The sequence below is a fragment of the Python bivittatus genome, unplaced genomic scaffold (genome assembly GCF_059951505.1).
Source record: "Python bivittatus isolate LINGU-HERP-01145 unplaced genomic scaffold, Pbiv_v1 ctg000080_np1212, whole genome shotgun sequence".
In the NCBI taxonomy this organism is placed as follows: Eukaryota; Metazoa; Chordata; class Lepidosauria; order Squamata; family Pythonidae; genus Python; species Python bivittatus.
The window spans coordinates 2,422,740-2,449,928 of record NW_028277035.1 but is presented as its reverse complement, the minus strand read 5'-3'; the positions used below and the strand labels follow the sequence as shown (position 1 = coordinate 2,449,928).

The 27,189-nt window shown below is 37.3% G+C and overlaps 2 protein-coding genes across 8 annotated transcripts in view; one reads left to right on the top strand and one right to left on the bottom strand.

The window, feature by feature from the left end:
• Nucleotides 1-27,189, top strand: part of RECQL5 (RecQ like helicase 5) — a 74,176-nt gene that overhangs the window by 6,292 nt on the left and 40,695 nt on the right. For all 4 annotated transcript variants that reach the window (XM_088133339.1, XM_088133338.1, XM_088133337.1 and 1 more), the window contains 4 exons: nucleotides 1,888-1,993; nucleotides 4,653-4,764; nucleotides 4,997-5,159; nucleotides 9,120-9,202. In XM_088133339.1, the coding sequence (XP_087989465.1) occupies nucleotides 1,888-1,993; nucleotides 4,653-4,764; nucleotides 4,997-5,159; nucleotides 9,120-9,202 (464 nt within the window). The remainder of the gene's footprint in view (nucleotides 1-1,887; nucleotides 1,994-4,652; nucleotides 4,765-4,996; nucleotides 5,160-9,119; nucleotides 9,203-27,189) is intronic.
• SMIM5 (small integral membrane protein 5) overlaps nucleotides 9,433-27,189 on the bottom strand; it is a 28,217-nt gene continuing 10,460 nt past the window's right edge. For all 4 annotated transcript variants that reach the window (XM_088133344.1, XM_088133345.1, XM_088133342.1 and 1 more), the window contains 4 exons: nucleotides 21,067-21,223; nucleotides 12,767-19,347; nucleotides 12,000-12,649; nucleotides 9,433-11,354 (listed from right to left, as the gene is read on the bottom strand). In XM_088133344.1, coding sequence (XP_087989470.1) covers nucleotides 19,232-19,347; nucleotides 21,067-21,193 — 243 coding nt within the window. In that variant the 5' untranslated portion in view covers nucleotides 21,194-21,223 and the 3' untranslated portion in view covers nucleotides 9,433-11,354; nucleotides 12,000-12,649; nucleotides 12,767-19,231. The remainder of the gene's footprint in view (nucleotides 11,355-11,999; nucleotides 12,650-12,766; nucleotides 19,348-21,066; nucleotides 21,224-27,189) is intronic.

Here is a 27,189-nt window from a genome sequence, read left to right as displayed (position 1 = left end):
TTGCAGTTCATGCAAAATGCAGGCTGCTACCCAGTATAAGGTATAAGGATTACCTGATGGCTATTCTGAAAATTCTGCATTGGTTGCTAATTGCATACTAGGCACAATTGGCCCAGTATTAACCTTCAGAGATCTAAAATGTCTCAAGGCCTGACTATTTAAGAGGCATCTCTCCCATTGCAGACCTGTGCAGTGGTTAAGATTTCCTGGAGAGACCATATTGAAGATGGTTGCCCTGACAGAAACTCATCTGTTTGACATCTGGGAGAGTGCCTTTTTCTCCATTGCTCTCAGGCTGTGAAATGCCCTTGAGAACATTTTGTCCATGGTCCCTCAATATTTAGGAAAACTCTAATAACTTTCTCTTTTGCTGGATTTTACTATTAGAATTAATAACTTCATTTTTAATCTAAGCAGAAAGAAAGATATAAATTAAATAAACATGCTATGTTATGCCACAGTTATTCTTCTCCTCTTCCAAGGAGTTCAAGTCAGCATTCATGGTATCAGACTTTTCATTTTTTCTTCATGTAATCCAATGAAGTAGGATAAGGATACAAGACCAGTTGCCATGATTGGCTCAGCATCAGCCAGTGTATTTCTGGGCAAAGTGAGGATTGGGTCTTTCCAGTATTATACTTTATGTTACTGTTAATGGCTCATCATAAAATTACAGTTATTCTACAGGTGGTCCTTGCTTAAAGACCCTAACTGGGACTGGAATTTCTGTCACTAAGCAATGCGGTCGGTAGACAAAACATCACATGACTGCACCGCTTAGCAATGGCAGTTTCAGTAGTCCCAGTTGTGGTCGTTAGGCCAGAACCTCACACTTCTCCTGTCCTGCCACACTCGCCTCTGCTTCAGCTCCCCCCACTTGCTTATCTCCCCCCCATCTCTGCCCTTTTGGCTGCCCTGCACTCTGCTGCTCTGCACACAGTCTTGGGAAGGCCTCGCATGGCCAGCAGCTGCCTCGCAAAGGGCCAGGCCAGGCACACCTCATCAGCACAGGAGGAAGAAGATGGTGAAAGTCAGCTGGGGGCGGCAGAGTGCAGGGTGGTGGGGGCAGCAAGGCAGTAGTGGCAGCGGAGTGCAAGGTGGCCAAAAGGGCAGAGATGGGTGAAGATAGATGGGTGGGGAGAATTGAAGCGTTCCCTGCAGTTGTAAATTTGGGCGGGCTGCCAAGCACCTGAATTTTGATCACGTGGCCACCGGAGTGTTGTAATGGCCATAACTTCAAGGACTGAGCATAAGTACCATTCATTCAGTGCCATTGTAACTTTGAATGGTCGCTGAACAAATGGTCATTAAGCTAGGGCTACTTGTATAATAATTCCTTTGGCACTTTGGATCTATAGTTTAGAAAACTTGTGTGTTTCTAGAACCCCCTTCTGTCACATTTAGTTGGCATCACTGTAGGTTGCCAAACTTTCTATCAAAGTCAAAGTAATAAGGAAAGTGTGGATTATGTGAGGTGATGGAGAGGAGAGAATATTACCATAGAGAACTGAGAATTGGCCCTCTATAAGGATGACTGGAGTCAGAGAACATAAACCTTGTCTACTTGTAGTCTTTTTCTGGCTTGAGTGTTTATTGTAGCAGATATTGTACAGACATTTGTACAAATTCTGCTTTTGTTTGGAAGGAGGAAAACCAAATAGAAGGTTCATGGGAAGAAGAATGTTTAAAGTCATATATTTCTTTGTAAAAGGCTTCTGAATAAAATATGTATAGTGTTAACCATGAGTTTTGAAAACCATAAGTTTTAAAGCATTTGAAAACTATTATCTTTTAGTACCTCATATCTGTAGTATAAGTGGACACCTGTAGCATAAGCATTGTTGGATTATGATACTAATGTTAGCTTCTTTCTCTTACTCTGTGCAGGGGTATCCTGGCTGTGGAATTATCTACTGCAGGATGAGAGATGCTTGTGAGCGAGTGGCTGTTGAACTAAGCAATAGAGGAGTAAAAGCCAAGGCATATCATGCAGGTAATGAAAGCTGTGTTGCTTTCCACTCCAAGCAGTTATTTAGTATGCAAAAATGTTACGTAGCCTTTATTCTGGTGTTAAAGAGGACTGGTCATAAAATGCAGTTACTACAGATTCTGATTCTTCTCTCCTTTCTTTTTTAAATTTTTGGCAACATTTGCACATCAAATTTGCTGAATAGAGTCCTTCCCAAGACAAAGGTACTGCTATCTGGATTAATAATGAATGAAAGTTTCAGTGGTTTAATAAGTTCATACAGTCCGGTCCTACTATTTGAGGTCTGCCTTTCTATATGGAAGTTGGGAGCTGAATCTTGATGATTCTAGTGTATCTTAAGGGGCGGAGGGAGCAACAGTGTGGTTGCTCAGGGACTGCCCTGAGCAGGACAGTCATCTCTGCAGGGGGCAGGCTCAAGATTTTCAAAGCCCATATTAGCTGCCTCTAAAAGGGGTAAGAAATGTCACGCTCAGATTAGGAACTGAGATGTCCAAAGTGAGGTGTGGACTTGGATATTGATGATTTACCACTGGATGAAGATCTAGTTTTCATGCCAGGTTTATTGCCTTTTGTTTTTATAGATGTTTATCTTTCAAATTGGCAAAGTACAATAGAACAAATACAAGCATAACGGTTATTGGCAGCATTTTTAATAACATTGGGACATAAACAAGCCAAACAAACATTATCTCAAAGTTTAAATGCTGTGGAGCCTCAGACTGAAGTCAACAGGTTGTCGCAAAGCAATTAGATTGGAAAGAGTACTTGGGAACTTGCAAAATATTTAAATATTCTTATCTTTCCTAGGTAAGAATTTTTAAGGGCTAGGTAGAACATCCTTCCCTCTACGGTTTTGCACAGCAGGCATTCTAAAATCCCATTAGCTAAGTGCACCTGTCCATGCAGATTTAAGGAGACAAACAGATTGTAGTCTACAGTGAGCAAGGACAAATCTGAAAAAGGGGCAAATCTGAAAGAGGGTCATAAGGATAAAAAAATTAATTGTTTATGTTTATAACTTTGCTTTACAAAGGAAGATTCAAGAGCAAAACCAAGAAAAACTTTACAAAAATGCATATTGTAATAGAAAATATCTAAAATCAAATAGTATATGTAAATTTATTTTAAAAAGGCAATTCAATTTCTGTATTTTTCACATGAATATGAAAGACTGTGCATTAAGTGGTACCATTTGTACAGTAAAAGTTAAATGACCAAAATAAAGGACAAAAGTGAGTTTTTGAAAAATAAATCTAAAGGACTATCCTTTATAATAAAGGACATATGGTCATTGCAACTATACTGCAACTTCTATAGTGTAAAGGTACTTGGAATACAGGTAGTCCTCACTTAACCACCATTCATTTAATGGTGGTTCAAAGTTATGACAGCCTCGGAAAGGGTGCTTTACAGCCCACAAAGCTCTTCGGCCATCATGAAATGTTGCACCGCCCCCCGCAGTCACATGGCCGCATTTCGGGTGTTGGCAATCGGCTTGCATTTATGACTAGTTGCCAAGGACCCTGTGATCATGTGATCACCATTTGCAATCTTCTCTGCCAGCTTCCCCATTGAAAGCTGGCAGGGAAGGTTGCAAGCAAAGGGGATGTGGCAGTGTGCAGGAACGGAGCTCAAATCCTGAAGATTTCAGCTCTGTTCCTCCAGCCCCACCAAGGATTTCCCCTCTATTCACAGAGGGGAGGGGAAACCCCTTGGTGGTGTGAAGGAATGGAACTCAATTCTGAGGATCTTCAGGATTTGATCTCCGTTCCTTCCCACTGCCAAGGGGTTTCCCCTCCCCTCTCAGTGGTGTGAAGGAACAGAGCTCAAATCCTGAAGACCGCCAAGAAGTTTCCCCTCCCCACTCAACGGTTCCTGCACACCACTGAGGGGTTTTCCCTCCTCACTCAGTGGTGGGTAGAAACGGAGCTCAAATCTTCAAGATTTGAGCTCCGTTCCTGCACATTGCTGAGGGGGTTCCCCTCCCCAGTCAGCAGTGGGTAGGAACGGAACTCAAATCTTCAGGGCAAACCCTTCAACGGGCTTTAGGAATGTTTGAGACAAAACAAGAAAAGAATTCTATCACCCTGTAATTAATAACATTTAATTTGAATGTAACCTTGTTCCTACTATTTGTCCCTTATTTGTCTCCACTTGCTTTTACACAGTGCTTGCTTATTGCATACATGAAGCTATCAACATATGATGCAATTAGGGAAGGTTTTGTTTATCAGCCAGCTTGTTGCAGAACTCAACACTGATGAGGGCTGAGAAGGAAAATTTGCAAAGTTGCTGGCTTCTATGCCCAAGGGAGGACTAGAAACTAGGTCTTCCAGCTCCTTAACCATTACACCACAGTAAATCTTAATATTTCTTACTGTACTTGAAGCATTGGCTTCTCTGTGAATTTTCTTCCAGAATGTTCTAGGATGAGACTTTTTAAGCAAAAAGCTGAATGTCCTACTCTTCTACTTAGTTTCCTGAGATGAAAATGAGTCAGATTTGATGGCCCATCTGCAGACTACAAGATGCTGTTCCAACATGCATTTCATGACATATCAGTATAAGAAAAGATGGATAAACGGATTCAAAAACAAAGTTCTGAATGTAGCAGACACTCTTTCTGTTGATATTGCACTATTGTCTTTCATTTTTTCATAAGGGCTGAAGGTAGTAGAGCGAACCTCAATTCAAAATGAATGGATGGAGGAAAAATTTCCAGTTATTGTTGCTACTATCAGTTTCGGAATGGGAGTTGACAAAGCCAATGTCAGGTATGTGCAAAATCATCACAAAGAGGCCAAACATACTATTTGTGCTGGTTTATATTTTTTCAATATCTGGAAGTATATGTCTTTGCTTCTTTTTATGTAATAAGAAAGGGACAGGGAAAAAAATCATAATCTGGTCTAGATTTATTGTAGTTATGCTGGCCTTTATATGTATATATTTTTTAAAATTTTAGATGTATCTCATGTAATGATTTTATTGGTTTACATCTTACAGATTTGTTGCACACTGGAATATTTCAAAATCAATGGCTGGATATTACCAAGAATCAGGAAGGGCAGGGAGAGATGGGAATACATCCAGCTGTCGTCTTTATTACTCTCAAACTGACAGAGAGCAAATCTGCTTTCTTATCAAGAAAGAAATTACTACACTTCAGGTAAGGGCTTGTGTGGTATTGCTTAGGGAAATTCTTTTATTTGCTAAATCCACTATTCGTATCTAGTAATCCTTCATTTACAGTGGACTGTATGTTGTAGCTCATGTTTCAACCCTCACAGGAGCAAATTTAATTTTGTACTTGAATAAAACAGGCAAGATACATCTTAGTACATACATGACAATGTAGAGCCTTTCAGATTTCACTGCTTCCACTGTGTGAAGGTGGTAGTTGTTTTGTTTGTTAGCACAACAAACAGAATATAAACAGAAAGACAAACCCAATACACAGATAGGTTTTTACTGGTAACTTGCAGGCTATATCAAGAATAAGGAACCACTCTCAAACACACAGTTGGCTCCTTTTATATGCACATTCTATTCTACTGACAAGTAATACATTACAACTCATAATGTTTTTTTTCAAGGTACAAAATTTCCATATTGTACTGACTTACATTTCACTCCACCCCTTTATGTCACTATTGGCTGTATTCCCTCCAAAATCAGATTATTGCCCTTTTTCAGCAATGTTCTGACCAGTTGTAATTTCTTCTTTATTCTGCACTTGATCAGAGATAGCATAAGATCTTTCATCTTTCCTTAAATCCTATCAATTTCTACAAAAAACTATTCCTTCAGCCGTTTGTAAAGAGTAGGATCTAGCAGTTTGATGGTTTTTTACAACTTGGGCAGGTCCTCACATTTCATTATGTCTAAGATATACATGATCTCCCACACCCAAAGGTGGTAAGGGCTTAGCCCCCCCAATTATAATAATAAACTCTGTTTTTCTTGTCTCTGCTTCAATTGTTCATACACACCTCTGCAGTCATTTTGTGAGTTTAATAAAACACTAGATGCTGATAATCTGGTTTGCCAACATTTTCCCATCAGTAATTGTGCTGGTGATTCATTGTCCAAAATAGGAGTATTTCTATAAGCTAAAAGACTCAAAAATCAGAACCATCCAGCGTTAGTTTCTCTAACATTCTGTTTGCAGCCTGTATAGTTGTTTTTGCCATCCCATTTGAGTGGGCATAATACAGACCAGAAATACAGTAGTATGCTTCAAGTCCTAATTTTTTGCAAATTGTCTAAATTCCATTGAACTAAAGTGTAGTCCATTGTCTGTTATGACTTCTTCAGGGATTCCACATGTTGGGAAAAGAGACTTAAAATACAGATCACAGTCTGATTAAATGAATTTTTTGAACAAACTTCCAGAAATTAATTTAGAATAATAGAGGTAGTCCTTGGGTTACAATGACAATTGGGACCAGGATTGCTGTCATTAAGGGATGCGGTCATAAAGTGTAACGCCACGTGACTGCATTGCTTAGTGACAACAATCCCAGCAGTCCAGGTTGCCATCGTAACCCCAAGACACGGGTCATTAAGCAGGAAGTAGTGGGAATCCCAGGTGAGGAGTGTGGGGTGCCGCGAGGGGGTGGGGGAGGCCCTGGGAGGCCCAATGCAGGCCATACGCAAGTGCAGGGAGGCCAAGGGAAAGCAAGATGCAATGCCGCATTAGTGCAAGGAGGCCAGCGAAAAGCAGGGTGCAGTGCCATGCAAGTGCAAGGAGGCCAAGAAGACTTACCAAAGTGGCTTGTGATCTTTTCTGCTGGCTTCCCTGTTGACTTTGCTTGTGGGAAGCTGACAGGGAAGGTCGCAAATGGTGATCACGTGGTCAGTAAGTAAGGACTACCTGTAATCCATCACTACAAGATAATTTTTTCTTTGAAATTCAAATATATCCATACCTAATTTCTGTCAAGATCTCATAGGCAGTTCATATTTTCCATTGCTTCTTTATAGTTCCAGATTCCTGCAAGCTGGACAAATCTTACATACTTGTACCATTACCTCTATTTGAATATTCATGTCTGGTCAAAAGACAACATGTTTAGCCTCTTATACAGTTCATTGCCTACATTACAGTCATGTATTTTTTTTTTCAAGATCTCACCTTTCTAATACTATCATTTTTTTAAAAGTAAATTTCATGGGCACTCATCTCCTGTCTATAATTCCAACATATTTCTGTATCATCTTCAATTTTCTTTTCTTTGCTGAAGCCACTGTATCAAAATAATTTTATTTAATAATTTAAGGTCTTATAATTTAATGTAGCATCTTTAAATTATTTCAGTTTTCTCTCAGTCATAGGCAAATAAGACATCAACATATGTAATGCAACATCAGAACCAATGAATCCAAACATAATTCATTGCTATTATTTAAAAAAAAACCTGTAGAGAGAGCATCTGCAATTGCCAATTTCTTTTCTGACTTATAAACTACTTGCAATTGATATTTTTGCCAATTAGTAACCATCTTTGGATTCTTATAGGTTCACTGTACAATAATTTCTTAAAAGTAGCTGTCAGAGTTTTATGACCAATCTCTATTAAAACTTGTGTTCCATAAATGAACTGATGAAATTTTGTACATCCCAAAACAATAGCCAACAATAGTTATATGATAATTTTTTTTTTTTGTGCTTTATTCATAGCTTTAGATGCATAGGCCAAGGAAATCTACCACTGGTTTTGTCACATCATAATATTTTCATATAGGTGCAGTTGTCAATAATTCTTTCAATTTATTAAATACATCTTCATGTACTGGCATCCAGGGAAATTCCATATCCTATAACAACAGCTGCCTTAATGGAGTTGTTAGAGTAGCCATTCTTCGAACTAATTTTGCCAAATAATTAGCCATACCTAAAAATTTCTGTAGTTCTATTTTATTTTTTGGGCTTGGGATGCTAATAATAGCTTAAATCTTTGTTTCACCAGGTTTCACGCCACTAGAAATCAGCGTATGTCAAATATAAACTTTTGTTTATTTAACTTCAAATTTCTTTCCAGTACGTATCTCTCTTACCATGTTCCCGTTTATCCTGACCCTATATCAATATATCATCAATAAAACACAATACTCTTTCTAAACCTTCCAGAATTTGCAACTCAGTATGGAGTTTGTATTACTTTTTGATATACTTCTGAAGCTGAAGAGATATCAAATGGTAAATGCTTGAATTGGTCCCTTCCAAAAGGTGTATTGAATATACACAGCTGTCATCTAACTGAATTTGCCAAAACCCATTGCATGATCTAGGACAATAAACAACTGGGCTCCCACTAAATTAGTCAGTCATATAATTGCCCAGTCTCGCAAGAATATGCTAAAAATTTTAACTCTATTATGGAGGCGTTAATATCTTCATCTCCCCTTTGTTTCTTAGTTAAAATTCTTTTGAGGGACACAGTGATTTCCAGTTTCTCAAATAATACCTGCAGGTTCTGCTTATCAGACTGTTTATTTTCAAATTAGAACGTATTAAACACGTTACCTCCTCCCTAGCAAGATGCAGAATGAAGCTGTCTGTGGTTTCCCGTTCTTTTTGTTGGCTCTACTCCCCACACAGTACAGCTCGAATACAGCTTTGTTTCCATCTTCTCCAGTTTTTTTATATATTTCCCAAAAAACTTACATGGAAGCTGCAGCTGATTCATGGCTTCATGGTACCATCCAAAACTTTTTCTATGGATTTCTAACACATATTATATTTCTTAGCACAACAAACATAGGAAATATGCAGATAGACAAATCCAATATGGAGGTAGGTTCTACTCTTTACAAAAGTAAAGAGCACACACATAGCTGGCTCCTCTTATTTATTCACAAGTAATATGTTGCAATTGATAGTAATAGTGAGATAAAAATGTGAGAAGACTTATTTGCTGCATTCTTATATGGAGGGGAGGTATGCCCGCAAAAATTATGATTTCAGATTGCTACAGTACTTTTATAGAGTTTAAATAAAATGCATGTTTGTTTATAGCACCATTATGCAATTAAAGATAATGTGATATTTTTGTGAATGAATGGTTTTCTGAATTCAGTGCTTCAGGACAGATAGCTTTGTTTATATAGTTTTATATTTCCTCAGGAGAAACGAGGTGCCTTGAAGGAGTCTGATAAAACTGTGATGAAAGACTTTGAGGCTATGATCGCCTTCTCTGAAAATCTTGGGTAAGTATGGCCGGGTGCTTAGATAGGATGGATAAATGTCTGTTGGCCTTTGGAGGCTTTATCTTCTGTGCTACAGATACATAATGTGGTAATTTATTATTTGACAAGATGGGTGGAGCCAGGGTGGGGCTGGTAGCACAAGGGGCCTATGTTCTACCAACTTTTTCTTCAGAAGATCTGTGAGAAGCCTGCTCTCTATGTTATCATTTTTGGAACCTTTTCTTCTTTGAAAAAAAAAAAAGGAGGGTATGAAGCCTAATCCTCAAGTATGAAGCTTGAGAATGAAAAATTAATGTTCCTAATGTAAAACAGTAGCTGCTATATTCAGTAATTACTGCAGAAATTACTGCAGAATTGTACTAAACAGAATTCTGTATTTAAAATAAATTGTGCTGTTGGAGCCATGAGGAACTTACTTTTGCAGTGAAGACAGTAACATATAGGTTGCTAAATATAGGAAAATATAGGTATGTCTGTAATCTAGAGTGCCACTGTTTGATTTCTAGAGAGCATTTTATGTATTTTTGCAGGGGAAGAGACACAGAAGCCAGGCAATAATGGTAGACAGTCATAATATCTCTACTCTACCCACAGGACTTAGTGTTCCTAATGTAAAACAGTAGCTGCTATATTCAGTAATTACTGCAGAAATTACTGCAGATTTGTGGGTAGAGATATTTTCTTACCTAGTTTTGATGGGTGTGACTGAAGGTTGACCTTAGGACTGTAATAAAGAGGTTCACAAGCTTTTTCTGGATCTGTACCTTCATTCAGTTGAAGATACAGCATGATCAGTGATAACAAATTGCATACATTTACAGAGCGCTTACAAGTTTGTTAACTTCCTTCATATTAAGATAGAATAAGAATAAAAAGTCAAGACTTTGTGACTATATAGTTGCACTTGCATAGTTATTTTGGCAATTTGCATAGTTATTTTGGCAATAGTATGGCTTGCTGTTGTTTTCTTCCAGGATTTTTTTTCAACTTCCCAATCTAACCTGACAGCTTCAGATTTCAATAGAAGAGAACTTTTCTTGTCTCTGTAGCTGCTTCAGGGTCATTTTTTCTCCTATTCTTGAGTGGTCCTAGCAATTCAAGGTTACATACTGGTTGGGATGGCATTGGATATGTACTATTTTAATCAGATTTGGCTATGTACTGAATGAATGGCAAATGAGGCCCATTTAGAATGAGAAGAATCTTTTCATTGTTTCCTAGCTATCCATAATAGCTCCAAATGTAGGGGCATTATCAGTGTTGGTGAAATTTTTCATGAAATCAACATTTGCCTGGCCCTGTGTTGCTCAGATGTAGCATCTAAGTACCTGTGGAAGATAATCTACCTTGTCTATGTAAGGATACATATGTATGTTGTATGAAAAATATTACAGCATATCTACTTGGACTACTGACTAAATTGTATAAAGGGTTAGGGCTATTTTTTTATTTTAAAAAACAATTTGATTTTTTTGTTAATAACATTGATTTTAGATGTAACAGATGCTGGAAACTAACCAACTCTCAGGGCCTTTAACAATAAAAGTTTAGAGTAACATATGATTAAATAAACTGCTCGCTAGAGAAAAAAGTTAAGTATATTGTCTTTAGAAAAATTAGAATATAAGACATAATCTGAACCATTGTCTAAAACTGACTGCTACTTTTTGAATGATTAAATGTAGAATTCTGAGACCACAGCTATTTATTAATGAATTTTCCATTGCTAACAGACACTATCCTTGAATCAAAAACAGAGCAGAAACATGGTCGTTTAATGTAGGTTTCATTTGGAGTCAGCCCTCAGACAGTGACTGGTTACCTGGCTCAGCAGCATCAGTTTCTTCTCTGCTCCATTCATTTCTAAACTCAAAATATAAACAGCAAGAAGAAGCAGCTCTTAATACTGCTTAGTCACTCAGCACTGTAATTCAAATTCTGTAAAGGGGGGTGATCTGATGATTTACACAGAACCTAGTTTATTCCTTTGAGTTGAACAGCAGCCAAAGATCAGAGCAAACAAAATGAGGACAATGATGATAGTGAAGAATGAAACCATCACCACCAGTCCCCCAAGAGCCCAGTCATCTGTCAGAATCCGAGTTTTCACATCTTCTAGAAGTTGCTTTGCAGCTGGCATTGTTTCCAGGCCCTGAAGAATGCAAGAAATGAGATGTACATGTATACTTATTAATTGACAATGCTTTAAAAGCATTTTTCAGTCAAAATATTTCCAGGATGGCTAGCAAATAATAAAAGCACTAAGCAGAGATTGCTAGAGGAATAAGGTCACTAGATACAGCTACAGCAAAGCTAAAGGACTTTTGAATTACAGTACATGCTACCAGAGGAATGCTGCCCATCTGTCTTTTGCAATAAATAAATAAAGCTTCTCTATTTAAAGCCTTACAAGGGACTAAACATTTAAAGTTGGTGAGAGTCAGAGGTTAGGGCTTGTAGAAATCATCAGAGGCTCCCTTAGTTCCTCCCACTGAATCAAAGCTGGATACTAAAGGTTAAAAGTCTGGAGAAGTAAAGATATCTTTGGTGCTGAGAAAGACAAGTTTCGGCTTCTTGTTACTTTATACTGCTGTTGGTTTGTCAGAAATGCAGCCTGGTATAGAAAGATATTTTGTCCTAGTAATTGTTTTGGAGACCCAAAATAGTAATGTACATATTTGTATGCTTGTATAAATATACATATAATATTTTATAGAGAATGAATTGCCGTGTTTTGTATTAGATTTATGTGAAGTATTTTTGTATTCTGGAAGTCAAGTCCCACTTTATTATCTACCTTCAGGGGCTTCTATTGGTTGTACTCCTGTCCAGCTTGCCTTTCACTGAGTAATGTTAGCCTTCCGTTGATGACTTTAGTGCCCAAAGGGATATTGAAACAGAAAAAACGATTAACTTTATTTATTTACTATTACATTTATACCTTTCCTTTAGACTTGTATAGACACTCAGGTGGCTTACAATAATTACAAATATAGAAAATAGTAAATATAGTAGCAAAATCAATCTAATTAAAATCAATTAAAGTCGGAATACAAATATCATTAAAACCAATTAACAATGAAAAGCTTGACCACAGAGATGCATTTTTGCCATTTTCTTCGTTATTGGGAGAGGGGGCCAAAGGTATCTCCTTTGACAGTGAGTTTTGTAGCCTGCGAGCCACATAGGAGAAGCCCCTCGCCCATGTACTAAATGGTTAACAATTTAAGTGCAAGTAGCCTGCCTGAGAAATCTAGGTATCCAAATAAAGTTTTTAGATGTTTAAGTAATTCTTCATTGGAAATCTTAAATATTTACTTTCATTCCTTTTAACAGTGTATGCGAAAAGATATTTAATCTTGTTGCTTGCAACATACCTAGCTAAGGTGAAGAACATGCTGCCCCATAATATTATGGTGGTCATAGCATAAATCAGTGTGGTCCAAACTTGGCCACTTTAAGATGAGTGGACTTCATCTCCCAGAATTCCCCAGCCAGCATGGCTGGCTGGGGAATTCTGGGAGTTGAAGTCCACTCATCTTAAAGTGGCCAAGTTTGGACAACACTGGCATAAATGTTAAAATAGATTAGGGAAAAATTGGATGATTGAAGTACCGTACTGATTGCTTCCTACTATGAACAAATCTGATACATACTGCTGAAAGCTGGTAGGCTGCTAACCGTATTCTGCTATTTTGCCTTATAACATGAATGCAGGCTGACTGGCATTTCACATTGCACTAAGCAATAATGTGTTTTGGTTGTTTTTTGGCTTAATCCATCCAGTTCTGGTTTATTCACTAAACCATGTTTAAACCAACCATGACTTAGTATGATGGCTAAATCAGGCATTGTGATGTGTCGTGTGATGTGTGAGCAACTCAGCTATTCCTCCCTGGCATTAACAATAGTGAATGCAGGGTATCAGCTGATACTGCTGGGCATAATTTTTCCTGTGTCTCACAAATGTTAGTATTTTACCTTTCAAACAGAAATTTCTCACAATTAGCATTTTACTTTTTAAGTGACAGGGATAATGATCTCAGTGCTAAATGTTCGTTTTTAAAAAATGATAACATGTCAATGATCATACAATAATTTTGACAGAAACTTCCAAAATCGCTTTGGGTAAAATTAATGGGTTAGCTGCTTAAAACCTCATAGGTTCAAACTCTTCATTCGCTTTCAGATTAGATTGTTTACATGTACTGTTGTTACGTGTGTGTGTGTGTGTGTGTGTGTTTTAAGCCACTTTCACATTTAATTCCCCTCTTCTGTTTTCATTGAAAGGACATATGAATTATGCAGTGAATCAGTAAATATAAAGTGAACTAATTAAAGACTGAGACTTAAACATTATCTGAATTCAGCCTGTTTGTATCTAGTCTTGCTTTCCAAATTTTGCCCTATATCTGCATTTGGAACAAGAAGGGATTAAGTAGAATGTAAATAATTTCTCTCTTCTAGAGACATACTCAGTTTGAATGTTTGAAATGTGGCCGAGTTGTCATTTATCTGCATCATTAGTGACTATATTTACATGAAGCTTCCTTAATGTGCTACACATTTTATTTTGAAAGGATCATTTATTTTTTACTTCATTCAGCCAGATAGAAGCAGCAAAAGGCCTTTCTAAAAAGTCATCTGTAAGCCTACAGGACTTTTCTAGTAATCCCAGAAAACTTCCTATAAAATGATGACAACTGTGCCAACAGAAATCACTTCAAATCCCAAATCCTTATAAGACAACCGTTTAGTTGTAATAATTCTAATAAACTTGAGGAATATAAAAGAAGAATGACTCTGTTCTCACCTTTGTGTAGATTTTGTCTGTACTATACGTGGTTTCCTTCTGTGGAAGTCTACCCAATGCATTCGTGTCTGCTGAAAGACCTTATTTCAGTTATATGAATTACAAACATATAATATCGAATATAGTTATTTGTTCTTTCGTAAATTATTAACACACGGACAGATTACTTCCCCTCCTGTACAGAAGTTTCTAGGAGACAGGGTTATCTTGTAACTCTATTGTTATAAATACTATTGAAGAATTCATTTTAGCCGTGATTTGAAGTATTGATTAATGCACTGAGTAGAACTTGTCTAAAAGAAAACACACTCTGGAAAACATTCATAATTTTCCAGTTTGCTGGGAAGTAAATTGTGGTCCTAGATTATCTCTTTTCTTATACATTATAAAGATAAATACAATAAAAGCGGGATTTGCAGTAAAGATTCTGGACGAGAATGGGGGGACCCAGGTTCAAGTTGTGTTTACTTCTAAGCAAAATTTAAGCCCAGATGCTTAAACTGAGGAATCCTTCAGTAAGTCCCTTAATCACTTTTGGTGTTGGGTTTTGCAACTTCTCCAGGTTTTCTTTCTCTTACAGTAAGACAAAAGTTTGTTCAGTATTTTTAGTGCACCCACAGCAAAAGATTATATAAAGTATAGTATTATATTTGTGGTTTTACTTTTAGCCTCTTTCCTAATCATTTGCAGTGCTTCATTTGCTTTTGCTGGAGTATCTGACATTTTGACTGAAATTTCTTTTCTGCACAATTCTAGATAATTCAAAAGTATAATTAGGGGTGGGTTTTATTTTTATTTTGTAAAACTATGTATTATTCTACATGCTTTATAATGCTCAGGGATAATTCTGTTGCCTGTTCCTTCGCATTTATCCAGTTAATCTAAGAAAGAATAAAACTTTGTTAATTGAAAATCTGAATATATGAGGTTGTAGTTTCTATTTAAGGCTACATTAGAATACTTTAGGTGAGTGAAGTGTTAATATAGAAATTTTGGTTAGATTGAATTATGGAAGCAAATATTACAGGGAAATATTGTAAATACAGGGAAAATCTGTGTTTGGGAATTTGCATTCTTTGAGAGTTATAGCTTTTCCCTTTTTGATGGGATTCTACTTTTATTAAATAGCAAGTGGATGTTTGCTTTATTGACTTTTCATCTGGAATGATTATAACATTTCATACATAGGTGGCTCCTTGAGCAGGCAATTATTTCTATAAATTATTTCTATAAAGTATATGGCCATAATTTAGCTTTTGGTGCTGAATGTATTTTATAATTTCATGTTAGAGCAATAAATCTTTTACAGAAGTTTAAAACAAAAACATTAATCCACCCAAAATGAAGGAGATAATTAGAGTGAATGATGACAAGTAAGTATACACTAGACTTTTCTTATAGAAACAAACAAACATGGTATTAACTGTCTCACATGCCTTCTCTGACCTGACCTGCGGACCTACTATTTGGAAAAAGGTGCTTAATTTTTTCCTTGCTGGGCCTTTCTCAGTATAACTCGTACTTTGTTCCTTTTCTCCCTGAAATCTCTGAATAGATTTGTGAGAAAAGCAGATGTGTCCAATAAAAGGGTTGAACACTTTCTCCCGTAAGACTTCCTCCCTAATCCTTAAAACAGTTATTTGATTTCAATTTCCTTTCATCCAGCATTTCTCCAGTGTGGTACTTGGTTTGAATTTATTCAGGATACTGTACAGATTTTTTTTTCTTTAGTGCACTGAATTGTATAATCAGAAATCTGGGTAATGATTTAGCTATAGGATCGTTTTGCTTAGCTAACTTGTTCTCTCTAAATGTCTGGCAGCTGTGCAATTATAAAAAAGCAGCCATGTTTGAAATCAAGTTAATCTTTGTGTCTTAGTGATTGCTGAAGCTGTTTTCTTATTCCTGTCATTTGCACAAGGGAGTGACTTCTGAAACAGTGCACACCCAAAATAAATATACTGGTGGCTTTTCATCACTCTTCATAGTGTATAGAAATAGAACTTACTGGCAGATGTTGCTGAAATGCAGCTCCCTGTATCTCTGATAATTACTTGTGTTGACTGAGGTGCCTCCCAATTATAGTTCTACGTGTCTGGGCCATAAGTTTCCCACCCCCCCGCTAAGAAAAAACTGAAAAACAACTTTAATCTTACCTTAATGCAGCAGTACTGCATAGCAACTTGGTTGAGGCTTGATAAATCTGGTATTGTAACTTGCCTGGGATTGCAGGAATTTGGAAGAATTAAATATTTTCAGGCACAGTATATAACTGGTACATTGCTCTAAGCTTGAGTCAAAAAGGTATACAGTTTTAGTTGACATATGACATATATATTCAGCATACCTAAAGTGCTGAACCAGAATATCTAAGGGCTTATTAATCTATATCATTCAAAAATGTGGAATCATAGGATATTACTAGAGATCTATGAGATTGTCTATTGTGGTAACAGGTAACTACCGTATTTACCCCAAAGGGGTATGACTCTGAATTTAAGGTGATCCCCTCAAAAGAAACAGTAGCTAGAGGAAAACAATTATAAACAAACAAAAATCCATGCAGTGTCCAGCTTCCACAGCTTCTCACCCTTTTGTTGCTAATTCCAGCTGTAATTCTGGAGATTTCTCCTCCTTCCAAGAAATGTGTGCAGGTGCCTACTTGTATACGTGTATACAGTCAGTCCCCAGGTTAAGAACGAGTTCTGTTCTTGAGTCTGTCTTTAACTCGAATATGTACGTAAGTCGGAACTTGTATTTATGAATGGGCTGCCTATTACTAAAAACGGTGAATGGTGTTCTCCTTCCTTGAGCCGACAAACCACTGAAGCTGCAGTTTTTATGAACCGCTGAAAAACTGCTGTTATATTAAAAACGCGCAGCTTCAGCAGTTCATGAAAACATCGTGCGGCTTCAGCCATTTGTCGGCTTGAGGCAGGAGAATGCCATCCACCATTTTTAGTAATAGGCAGCCTGTTTGTAAGTATGAGTTGTCCATAAGTTGGTTGTTCTTAACCCGGGGACTGCCTGTATACGTATACCATCAAAAGTTACACACCCAAAAATGGCAGGGCCGGGACAAAAAAGTGCATTTGTATCATTGAATTAGTACTTATTGAGCAGAAAATAAAATGGATCCTGCAGTTTAGGCCTGCAGAGTCAGTGCCCAGTCTGCTCATGTCACCCTTTCAATTGTCCTTTCTCTCTCCTTCTTCCAACACCATAGCTCCAACGTTAGGAGGAAGTGGATGGTTTTACAGTGACAGGTGAAAACCTGAAATTGAAATTTTCTCTCTGTCTGTGCTTAGAGAGGGAGATGAAAAAATCCTATGGTCCCTAAGAGTGCATTTCAGAGACTGTAGAATTTCAGCTTTGCTGATTTAACGTATCTGATGACATATTGTCCTAAAACATCCTATTTTAAGCTTTCTTGCAAAATTACAGTATGGTTATACTACATTTCTTTGAAAAACTCCCCTGCTTTCTGATAGTTATTGTAAAGTATTGTTTGATGCTTCCATCTTTCAAAACAGAGAAAAAGACATAATAGATGTGTTTCAGGGAATAAGAGAGTTCTGGTCAATGAGTTCAAATACAGTCTTTATCAGTGATAGGAAAGGATGGAAACATTCAGGCTGTCAGTCTAAACACGTGCTGGTCGCAATTTGTGAAGTGGGAGAGAAGGCTTCAGTTGCCCATTTTCACTGATCAAATCTTAATGGCTCTTAAATATCATGACAGACGTAGTATCAAAATGAATACATGTGCTGCCCTGAAAACGTATTGGAGTATGTCACCCATAATCCCCAGCAGTATTAGCTGGGAGTGATGACAGATATAGTCCAACACCTCTACAGAGCAGTAGATTGGAGAAGGCTAGGTTAAAGTTCAATTCTTCCATCCTCTTATCCACCACCAACTTTTCTATTTCTACTTACACAGGTCAAGTGCCATTGTTTCTCTTTTGTACACATGTAACTCCCTTTGAAATCCACTGAAGCGGAAACTGCGTACTGTACATAAAAGATCTGTCTCTTTGGAAAGGGATCTGTACTCTGTTGTAAGCTGTAGCTGGGTAGCTCGTTCTTGGTTATGTTTTTGCTCTACTGTTTGGTGTAATGCTATTGTCCAGCTGTTGCACGCATTTCCTGAATTAAACCTGCTTCCACTGTCTGATCTCTTGGTGTATAAATGCACCTTAAACCACAGGCCCCAATGAAGGGGGTGAAGGATTAAACTGCAAGCCTCAGTGAATGGTAGGAAGAATCCCTGTTACAATGCCTCTTCCATGCATACAGTCCAAGAGCTGTCTTTTTTCCCCCCTTTGGTAGTTATATTTTATATTTTAACTGCCTTAAATATAACAAGAACCTACCACAACTATAAATTATTCTCAGGAGTATTCGTAGAGGACATATATATAAATCTTAAGCCCAATAATAGAGCCAAATGATTCTTTTGTTCCCTTTTCTTTGAATTAAGGATTTGCCATATGCAAAGTTTAAACAGAAGACACCAAAATATTAAAAAAGACCGACATTTTTAAGACAAGAAACAATACAGCATTGTGAGCATTATCGTATCCCTTCAGCTTTCATCCCTGGGTAGACAACAGCTACAGCGAGTAATATATGTGCTCTCTTTGACAGCACAAAGACAGTTTATTCTCTTAATAAAAGCACAGAGAATTTGTTGCTGCTTTTCTTTGCTGTCTCTGAACTTGTTTGTCAGCTTCAAGTCTGCATCATTTTCTGAATGAATGACTTGCTTAGACATCATGCGCTCTGGTTAACTTGGCTTTAAATAGTTCAGCAGCAAGGGGAAACCATGCTCGTGTTAAACTTCATTCTGCTGAATGCTTGCCCATATCTTGGTCTCTCTGGAGCTTCCTTGGCTATAATGCAGAAATTAAATCTGGGGTAACTTGCTTCTGCATTTTTGCCCAGATTTTATACTTGGAGTTCTGTGGGATTTTTAAAATTGCATTGTCTTGATAGGTTGGGGAGAGAAGAATACTGCAAATGCTGCATTTTCATCATTGCCATACAAAAGTCATGTTGTAAAATGGAGTCTTGTGTTCAGGTTTAATTTCTTCTTCCCTCTCTCTCTCTCTTGCTTTGTCTCCTCGTCTACCATTATGTTCCATGGATTGGTGTGCCATCTTGGAGTCGTTCCTAGTCTTTCCCCAGCTTCTGTATTCTTTTTAAAATTCAGCTTTATAAATGGGCTGCAGGCTGAACGTGAATCTTTTTGCCCTTCGGTTTTGGACTCCCATCGCCACAGCGGCTGCAGCAAAAGCTGCAAGCTATGATCATCATTGAAAGCATTGTAGCTGAAAGGTGAAAGAAGACAACGAATATTGGCTTTGGAAATGGACCAGAAATTAGAACCAATCTAACTCACTATGCACTGAGTGTAGCAGATATGGGCCAGATGTAGCTTTTGAAAGTATTTTCTGGGATTGCTTATAATGCTTAACAAAATACCGCTGATAGAATCTATTCCTTTTGATATTCAAATTATAGATCGGGGCTTATTGTTTTTAATTGTCCAGCTTCTTGGGCTTGCACAGAATTAAAATTGTTGTGCATTCTGCCACACTCAGTGAGGAGATGTGAAGGGAGAGGTAGTTATAGATGAATATGCGTTACAGACAAAGCCTAAGCAAAGTGTTGGGTTTATGCACCCTTCTCCTTCTGCATAGACAAGAGGAGAATTTTACTGGATTTAGTTTCATTTCCTACAGATGCTAGGTTTTCCTCTTTCCTTTGCCACTGTAGTAAATCTTATCCTTGCCACATAGAAAAAGGGGAGGAATAGACCCAGCACTTTGCTTAGGTTTATTCAGGCTTGTCTGCCAGCCTCTCCTTTTGGCACTTTAACATGTTCTATGGCTGCCTTTATTTCTGCTGTCTTCCTCAAAATTAACAGGCTTTAGTTAAATGTTCATTTGTTCTGTGAACTGTTATACTCCTCTTGGTCTACCTCAGAGCTGGTTCACACATGTACATGTTAGGGTATTTCAGAAGTGAACATGTTCCATGGAGAGATCACCATAGACATTTCATATTGCTCCACACACTCTGCTTTGTAATACTTCAAGTGTCCCCTCTTTTTACACTGGGAAATGTGCAGTTGTATACATGTATACTTCAGCATAATGCTGAGATATGCATGTTTCCAATTACAGGTAGTCCTCATTTAGTGGCCACAATTGGGACCGGCAACTCAGTCATTAAGCAGAGCAGTCACTAAGTGAAACCACAGCTGCGCTTGTGATTTTACTTCTGCTTTCCTTTGCTTTACAGTCCAGCGAAGGTCATAAATGCAAGGATTGGTTGTAAAGTTATTTTTTTTGTCACCGTTGTAACTGCAAATGGTCACTAAATGAGGACTACCTCTTAGAGAGTGATCATAGACCTGGAAGAAAAAGATGCTCATACAGTTTTAAAATCAAGAGCCTTATTCTTGTTATCCTTATTTTGTTGACCATGCTGATTTGGAATTGTAGACATTGTAGTCCTGCATATATGAAACCACCCAGTTGGAGAAACTTAATTTTTTTTTTTAATCCGTTCGATTGTGCCCAATTCTCAGAGACTGCCTGGACAAGTCCCTGCAGTTTTTTTTGCAAGGTTTTTCAGAAGTGCTCCTTCCTAGGGCTGAGAGAAAGTCACTGGCCCTAGGTCACCCAGCTGGCTTTGTGCCTACGTGGGACTAGAGCTCACGGTCTCCCAGTTTCTAGCCTGGTGCCTTCACCACTATACCAAACTGGCTCTCTAAATATTGTATATGTTATTATATTCAAAAGCTTTGCTGTATCGCATTATACACAGAGAAACACTTGAGACTGTCCTATGGTAGAATTATAACAATGTGAACTAAAACATTTAGTTCCTTCTGAGCTTTACAGTCTTTAACAAATCAGAAGAGATTTAAATTACAGAATAAGCCAATGAAGCAGCACACTATTTAGAGCTCCTATCAAACACAGTAGCTGATTCTGCTGAGTCTGGATCACTTGCAAGCATGTAGGAAGTTTGATACTTACCAATGAACAAGACAATAATGAAAAAACAGACAATCTCCAACGGTTCAGCTTTGGGTAGTCTCTGGAGCTTAAGCCATAGCTTGTAACCAATAGCACTAAGTTCTTTCTGAAACTGTTTGAAAGACATTCTGCTGTTCTCAGTCCACACCTTGCAGCACTGGGGCACAGAGAGGAAGGTAGAAGACAATGTGTTTTGCAGTTAATTTCAGCTTGTGAACACCAGGAAAAAGACCTGCCTTTTCTTTGAAGCCAGCTAAAAGCAAGGTCATCAGCAAAACAAGTTTATCTGGGCTCTGCCCCAGGGTTTTCAAGCAGCTGCTTAGATGAAGGCTTGCCAAACTTACCCAAACATAAAGTGCATTGAAAGTAATCAAATGCTGATTTGCATTTGCATTATTTTAGAGTTGTAGCATGCGTGTAGCATCTCCCTGTATAGATTTCTTTTTCTGAACCCAAACAATCATGGGCAAATTTGTTTATTTAAAGTATGTGTATTTCATCTTCTATAGTACATTATCAAAGGTGACATGATTTGTTCTGTTGACAGCACACTGATACTGTAGTTAAAGGGGCCTTATAGTTCACTTGCTAGCTTTTCTTGATCTTCCATTGGTATCTGTTACTGCTCTAGTTGTTCAGAAAAGCTCCTTTCCATCTCAAAATAAAGCAAGTAGTGTTTTGGTTGCTTGAAGCAAATCCAGCACGAAGTGCATCATATTGTCTTCCACGTAGTAAATGACATTCTAAGTTCTAAGTTCCACTCCGCTAAGAAGCATTTGTTTCTGTTCCAGAGTTTCTGGGGCTGAACCTGCTACATGGTGTATTCCGAAACCTCTAGTCCAAGACTGGCATCACTATTTTATTCTGAATTTTCTGTTCAGCAGTGTTTTATAGTATAACTCAGATTAGATATATTCAAAAACATAATTCAGGCAATTGAATTTGTATAAAGGTACAAAATGTCAGCAAAAAATAAGAAAGGGATCACAAAGAAAAAGTCTGTTGGAGGTTCAGTCTTTTTGACCTGGCTGCCAGTTTATTGTTAAAGCTGTTCAAAAATGGCAATGTAATAGCATGTAATATAATTAAAATCTCATGGGAACTAAGGAATCAGACTAGCTCCAACTGTAGTATTAGTGGCATTTGACTTGGAAATGGATTTTGGCTGCTGATGGTGGCGGAAATTGAATGCTTTTGTATTGCAGGATCAGGCAGCCTGACCAAATGACTGTCACTATGGGCAGGGTGAATCACAGAGCACCCATTTACAAATCAAGGACAGTGCTCCCCATTACCTCCCCTAGCACTCCAGGATACCTTGTCTTTTTACTGGGGGAAATGTGGGCATATTTCTAAACAAAGCGGTGGATATGTGGAGGTCCAGAAATGTTCTTTTGAATAAAGAAAATACTCGACACCAGTGCTTTGTTAAATTGAGATTCAGGGGAGATTGGTAGATGCTGAAGTAGGTGTCCATAAAAAATGTTGCCCGTAGGCATCACATAGCCTACTTTTACTTTCATGGGCTGTTTTTCTTATTTTATGATACTTTGTAATATATGCTTTATTTTTAATATTTTAAATTATAAATGGCAAATGCGCTTAGTCATATACTCTATGCATTGGCAGAAATATGGGAATAGATCTCATAAATACATAAAATCGATCAAGTTTGAATGCTAATTGCTAGCCTTATATCAAAATAAATATGATTTTTTTTTCTTTTGCGTCACATATGGGGTAGAGCTCATGAACTTTTGAGAACTATTGTCGAAGCAATGTAATCCTTTTCTGGAGTTAGTGTACTTATACATTCTTCTAACATAATAAATAGTATGTTAGAATACTATACACCCATACATAGAAAGTGCTGAAAATGGATGTTTTCTGTATGGTGCTATTGTTTTTTATTTATTATTTTCTGTTTTCTGACCGTAATGAAGATAAATAAATAAGAATGAAATGCAGCACTTGGGTTTGTCACTTTAATTTTATATTTTGTATTCATATTCTGTCAAGAGGTATTATGAGGGGCATGATGGTGGGTGTTCTCTGTGCAGGTTCCCCTCCTTTGGAAAAGCTTGCCCCTCATGATGGGGATGGCTCTCATGCTCCTGTCCAGGGACTTGTGAAAACCTGGCTGTTGTTAGGCAAATCAGTCAGGGTAACACTTGCTGCTTTTTCTCAAAAATGAGTATTAACTGTTGCACTCTACACAGTTTTTCTTTCTTTCTGCACACGTGCAGAATATATTTTTTTCATTCTGCACATTAATGACCTCAGTGTTACTAATGGCTGTCTTGCTTCTTGAAGTTCTCAGTGCATAAAATATCATTTTGCATCTCTGTTAATCAACTGTTGCAAGTACTGGTGTTCAGGTAGGCAAGGTCAAGAAATAAGAGTAGCAGGGATTCTAGAAATGCTCTTTATCGTTGTAGGGTATAGTAACTGAGTCTTGAAAGCCTCTGAGAGTTTCTCTGCACCATATCTTAATCTTAAACAAAATCAAAGCAGAGTTATTTTGAGCTTAGTTCTCACACTTTCCACTTTCCCAGGACTGAGCTGCTGTTTCTCCTCCCTTAACACTTCATTGGTCCCTTCCCAAGGCCAGGTCTACATTCTTTCATAAGTATTTAATCAATCACAGCTTAAAGAGGGGTGAAAAAAAGAGAGAGTAAAAAAAATTGGTTAAAAATTAGAATTGGGGTATTTGTTCCATGCATTTGTGATGAGTAAGGTGTAAAGAAACAAATTGTTCCAGATAATTATGAAGCAAAACAAAAGTTTAATATTTTTTTATGAATGGATAATGTAGATTTTACAATAAGAAAGCTGTAGCTAGGGCAAGAAAATATATAAAAATGTTACAGGAAAAATGTCAAAGTGTATGTTCAGCAAAGTTCATATGATATTAATGCATGTGGAGTGGAACTAAGCTCTGAAACTAATACAGTAGCAAACCACATGAAATTAAGTTTCAGAGCTAATGATGGATGGCTTTGGCAATATTGTAAAAGGCAAGGAATATTAGAAAGCAAAGTTTTGAATGTCCTAAGGTGGAGATAAAACCATTCATGAAAAATTTTAAAAACCTAATTGATTATGAAGGTGTCATACTCCCACAATTTGTAAGTCAGTGAAAATGCTTAGTTCTGGCATTCACTCCCCAAGAACACTCAGGCCTTCAAATGTGAAATGTCAGTTCCAGGACAAAAGCAAGAATATGATTTATGGTGTTAATTTGTGTAAATGCTGATGGATCACATAGATTAAAACTAATCATTATTAGCAAGTCACCTAATCCAAGAGCGGTGAAAAATGTTATGCACTTCTTCAAAGACAATAATATAGTATGTCGCTATAGTATCATTTCACTATTCATACAGTATTCTTGTGTAAGGGAGTATTGTGTGTTTTAGGCTCAAAAAAATCACATTTGCAATTTGATATAACTCCTTCTCTTCCTCACTAGTCCACTGAATCAAGGGTTTACTCTTTAATCTTCAGTATTTATATTAACATCTATAAAAATTTGAAAACAGCAATTAATTTTCTTCATAAAAACCTTAGAGTTCTGGGCCATTCTGAACCATTCTTCAATCATGAATAAACGTTTTTGCAACCTGAAGGGTTTGAATTGGGAAAAATCTTATTAAGTTTTCAGGATTTAGTGTGAAAAAAAAAAGTGTGCCGCTGCATGGTTAGGAAAGATTTTGGGTTACAAAAGAACATATGATTTTAATAATTAATAGTGGCTTGGATTACAGGTAAAGGAGACTTATTTTTTCCAAATTGTACATGTTGACATTTTTAGATATAGACTTCCTTTGCAGTGCCTATTTTTAGATGTGGATTTCCTTTGCAGTGCCTATTAAGCATTGAAAAAAATCCTACAATAACACAGTGAAATCTGTATAAAAATTAAGGGAGGAGCATATTCTGGAAATTGATGATTTAGTAAGAAGTTGTGCATTCTGCATTAGCTTTTCCATTTATAAATTGTGGCGATTTGGAGAACTACTCTCATCCTCCACTTGGATGCTGCTTTTAAAGCCAAAATCATGGAGTTATTTGCTTATTCCAAAGAAAATATGTAATAAGCAATGCACTCTTGTATACCATTTCATTAATAAACAATTCTCTGTATAAAAATCCCAGCGACTTTAAAAAAGAGCTCTTCCTGCTTAAGGTAGCTTTCTCTTCTTTGAATGCCATTTTCCCCAGTAGCAGGTCAGCTCATATGAACATTCCATTACAGTGCAGAGCAATCTTGGCATTGTGTTTATGTAGTGGTATGCTGTAGCAATGATTGCAGACTTGTTTTTCCTGTATGCTTTCCTGTCAGGTGATAATGAATTGCAAGATAAATATAGGCATCCTCTGTTGTTAGGTTGCTTCTTTCTGAACACCAAGAATGTAGCAGACATCGTTCTCCAAGAATATGATCTCCAGAAGGAATTTCTTAGGCATTCTTCCATAGGATATTCAGAGGTCCGCTGTCCTAGGTAGCAGTTCATTGATCCTAAGACCATTAGCAAGCAAAGTTTTGAATGTCTTGTGCAGACCCCCTTCACCAACCTAATGGTCAGACTTGTAACTACTCTACCTTTGGTTCATGCAGGCACAAAGGGCTTTTGCTCATGGTTACTGAATTTTAAATGATATATTTAGGATATTACAGGTAGTCCTCACTTAATGACACTAATTGGGACTGGAAACTCAGTCGTTAAGCGATATAGTTGTAAATTGGAAAACACATGACCACACCACTTAGGACAGCAGTTCTGGCAGTCCTGGTTGCCATCATTGAGCAAGGATTGTACAGGTCATTAAGCGAGAACCTCACGTGACTGCAACTTGCGACTTCCTGCTGGCTTCCCCACTGACTTTGCTTATCGGAAGCTGGCAGGGAAGGTCACAAATAATGATCATGGGATGCTATGATGGCTTTAAAGATGAAGACTGGTCATAACCATCACTTTTTCAGTGCCATTGTAAGTTTGAACGATCACTGAACGAGTGATTGTTAAACAAGGACCATCTTGTACATTAATTTTTCACCATTGGAGGATAAAATAATGCAATATTTGTCTGCCTAATGAATTCTGCTGTGTGTGCTGCTGATGACAAGCCTCCTTAGAGTTGGCAAATTGGATCAACAGTTTATCTCATGAGGCTGAGTATTACACGTTTATATATGTGTATGTTCAGTCATGACAGAGGCTGAATCATATAGGCACTACAGAAGACATCAGTTTCAATTCTTAGTGTAAGAATTCAAATTTAAGCATCCCTGACAGATCACAAACTGGCTCCCATTGAATGCTTTCAGGAAATGGGAACCCACCATTTCTCTGATTATGTTGTTGAACTACTTTTACTGTTGGAAGTTTTTTCTAAAATTCAATCAGAATTTGTCTTCTTGTAACACAACAACATTAGTTCATGTCTTGCATTCTGAAACAGTGGGAAATGGGTTTCAATCTGCTTCTGGAGCTTCCTTTCATATATTTGAAGAGTACTATCATGTTCTTTGTCTTCTCTTCTCAAGACTAAACATGCTTAGGTCCTTCAATTTCTCTTCATAAGACTTAGTTTTTAGTCTTGTTGCCCTTATCTGAATCTGTTCCAGTTTCTCTGAATTCTTCTTAAAGTGGGTTTCTGTAATGCTGTGTGGGAATGACCTTGGGAGTCAGGAAGAAGAGCCACAACAATTGTTTTTATATATGATAACTGCTGCAAGATTATTATATGCATAAAAATGGAAAAACTCTGAAATACCCACAACAGAGGAATGGCTGGTGAAGATGACATAATTAGCAGAGATGGCAAAATTGACTTGCTTGATTAGAGAAAGGACAATAACTACATTCATTAGTGACTGGAAATCTCTTATGGATTTTTTGCTGAAAAAAGAAAAAAATGAACTTGTGATTTATGGGTTTGATGATTAGAAAGGGTAGATTATGGAAAGAAGGAAATTATGTTGTAACCTTAGAGAGGGTAAAATATATATGTACTTGTGACTGCTGTTAAGACTGGAAGCAGCTTCTTTAAAACTTTTTCTTTTCTATTTCTTTCTTTGCACTTTTTTTCACGTATATGTTACTTTACTTATTTTTC